This window comes from Mastomys coucha, unplaced genomic scaffold, assembly GCF_008632895.1.
Source record: "Mastomys coucha isolate ucsf_1 unplaced genomic scaffold, UCSF_Mcou_1 pScaffold14, whole genome shotgun sequence".
NCBI lineage: Eukaryota > Metazoa > Chordata > Mammalia > Rodentia > Muridae > Mastomys > Mastomys coucha.
The window spans coordinates 38,885,302-38,888,442 of record NW_022196896.1 but is presented as its reverse complement, the minus strand read 5'-3'; the positions used below and the strand labels follow the sequence as shown (position 1 = coordinate 38,888,442).

At 43.6% G+C, this 3,141-nt stretch overlaps 1 protein-coding gene across 3 annotated transcripts in view; it reads left to right on the top strand.

Annotated features, from left to right (window-relative positions):
• Mybl1 (MYB proto-oncogene like 1) overlaps positions 1–3,141 on the top strand; it is a 37,393-nt gene continuing 34,252 nt past the window's right edge. Inside the window, exon 1 of one of the 3 annotated variants that reach the window (XM_031366810.1) lies at positions 1–453. In XM_031366810.1, coding sequence (XP_031222670.1) covers positions 434–453 — 20 coding nt within the window. In that variant the 5' untranslated portion in view covers positions 1–433. The remainder of the gene's footprint in view (positions 454–3,141) is intronic. The other 2 variants (XM_031366809.1, XM_031366807.1) reach the window with 2 other exon arrangements.

Here is a 3,141-nt window from a genome sequence, read left to right as displayed (position 1 = left end):
TCGAGGGAGGCTGGGCGCGAGATTCGGCGGTGCGGACAAAACCCTGCAGGAGGCTGCGAGTGCTGCAGTGCTGCTCGCTGCGGGGAGAGGGCGGGGGTCGGCGCCCGTGACGGAGCCGCGCAGGGCCGGCAGCTCCGAAGCCGAGGCGGAGGCGGAGGCGGCGGGAGGGGCGGACGGGCGGAGGGCGGGAGCACGCCTCCTGACATGTCCAGGGCATCCCTGGCCGGGCCGGGCCGCGGCTAGGAGCAGTGGGTCTCGGTCCGCCCGTCTGTCTCTCAGTCTCGACCTGACCGGGCCTGCTTTCCGCTCTCGGCCACCTGAGGGAAGGAGTCGGGGGAGCGGCGGGTGGGTCTCGGAGAGGGAGCATTGGCCCCAGGCTGGAGGAGGCTGACCCGCGTCCCCGCCCAGCCCGCGCCTATGCGGTACTTGAAGGATGGCGAAGAGGTCGCGCAGGTGGGTGCCATCCCCTCGGACCCGGCCTAGCGGCCCTGCCTCGACTCTTGCCCTCTGTCCTTTCCTGCCGATCCCCACTCAGGCCCTCTCGGGCCTGGGCATAGGTTTTCCTATTCGGTGTCCCACACCCGCTTCGGCCGGCGCGGCCAGAGCGCATCTATCATTATTAGACTCCATCATTATTAGACTGCTGTGTTTGGGACTCTATCTAACAAACGCCCAGACTCCTAACTTCTCACAGCCACTTTCAGGGAGGTTTCTTGCCAGGTAAGTTTGTGCACTGTCAGGGGATACGCCACGCCAAGGGAAGTGGTTGTGTTTGCCTGGATGACTTGAAATGGGGTTCTCTCTGACTTCTCGTGCCAAATCAAAACAGGATCTCCATGACAAACTTGGCCGGGCACGGTTCTGGGAAATCTTGAGAAGGGAACCTGCTAAATCTCCCAAGTGCACACTGCTGTTCTGAGCTTTTTTTTTTCTTAGTTTCTTCTGAGGACATTTGTTACGTTGTTACCATCGAGTAAACTTGATCCTAAACCAATGTGTTTTAGTTATTTTGTATCTCAAGTATTCATGTCTGATTCTGATTGTATTTGTGTTGTAACAAGTAGGACACAATGTTGTTTTTGAAAGATGTGCTAGAATGTCTTTTATGCACCTAACTTTTATTTTATGCTATTGTAATAGCTACTCCTAAATTGTGTGGCATAATCAGATGACAAAAATCTAGTGTCTCCATTTTCAGTATTAAGGAAACCTGAAAAGTATTTGTCAGAATTTCCAAATACTTACACTTATCTAGATTCACAGCCTCAAAATCTTAGGAGTTGTATTCCCTGAGCTGAAATTTAGAACTGGGAGTCATCCATTGCAGATTTTGATTTAAAATAGCTATGCATAAAATACTTGGCTTTATTCACTTTTTCTTCTATATATGTAAGTTGGTTCTGCAGATATCAACATAAATTTAATTATGACATAATTATGTGTAGTGGCTGCAGAATAGATTGAACACTGAAGAGGAACAAGTGTGCATATATGCATACACCCATAGGCACACTACCTTGGTCTGTTATCATTTTGGATGAAGTAGTTGTAGGGTTTTTTTTTAGCAGCACCTTTACTTTCTTTACTCAGTAGAAGACAGTAGCCCTTTTTCCTACAGTTGGGACAAACAAAACTGTCTACAGATGGTGCCACATATCTCTGGGGGTGGGAGGATGGAAACAGGACCATGCAGGTAAGAACTGCTGATCTACAACCTCAAAGACATAACATTCCCATCTTCAGAAAAGATGCAGATTTAAAAATAAGATTGCTGGAGTACTGCTTTAGGCTTTTTGAATTTTGAAGTCTAACAGTGCTTTTAAATGATGCAAAGTGACAAGTGAATGTTCACTTATCCCTTTAGAGTCATTGTTAATCTCACTTGAAACAGTATCTTGGGTAATTCTGTCATGTCATCTAGTTAAAAGCTGTTGCTAGGCACTGATATGAATGTCCAGATTCTTCTCTCAGTTTTTTTGCCTTTTCATGTCACAGTTGATCTTGTTTCCTAATAGTAGGCTAAGGAGAAATGATTTAACAATTACTTATTGTAAATTATTTTATTAACAGTATTGTTGATTTTGACTGCTAAACATTAATTATACTGTTGGCTTTTATTTCTTGCTAGATGTGTAAGTTAATTGAGACAGTATAGAATGTTGTAAGAAGTTAGAGGTCTGGAGTAATTGTGCTGCAGTGAAACTACAGTTCTCTGGGAGTATATAGATAGAGGATGTGGTGAGAGATCATCATCTCTGGTCTGTTTCTTTGGGTTTTCTTCAGTCAGTTCCATGTATATTTAAGAACGATTCATGTATTAGAAGATAGTGAAATGTTTGAAGATGAAATAACTTATTCATTGGGCCTTCTTCTTTGGCTGAGAATCCTAGTATATAGGAGTTCAGTATATAATAGAGAAACAAAGATCTTCGGCATACAAACACCAAGGTGAATGCAATATTTTGCGTAAGGATATAGGCGTAAATATAGTAGACTTTTTCTATGTTTTCTGGGAAAAAAACCAAAACACCTAGAAGCAGAAAATGTTTACCCTAATATGAAATGACTGAACAATGTTGGCTCTTTTTAGTTTTTTAATAGCTGCAGAGTTTTTCACTAGTATTTGCATATAGAAAAAAGGTTATGTAGTATTGTGACTTAAAATAGTTTGAGAATTTAATTTTAATTTTTTTTGTTTGTTTTTTGTTTTTCGAGACAGGGTTTCTCTGTATAGCCCTGGCTGTCCTGGCACTCAGTCTGTAGAACAGGCTGGCCTCAAACTCAGAAATCCACCTGCCTCTGCCTCCCAAGTGCTGGGTTTAAAGGCGTGCACCACCACTGCCCAGCTTAATGGGGGTTTTAATGATACAATTTACAGCTATTTCTTATACTAGGATATCTATTAACAACATGCATTTGATTTTTAAACATTTTATGTATAGTCTTATTTCATACTTGAAATTTCTTATTTCTTATTATAAATGAGTACACTGTAGCTGTCTTCAGAGGCACCAGAAGAGGTCATCAGATTTCATTATGGGTGGTTGTGAAGGCACCATGTGGTTGCTGGGATTTGAACTTATGACCTTCAGAAGAGCAGACGGTGCTCTTACCCGCTGAGCCATCTCACCAGCCCAATCA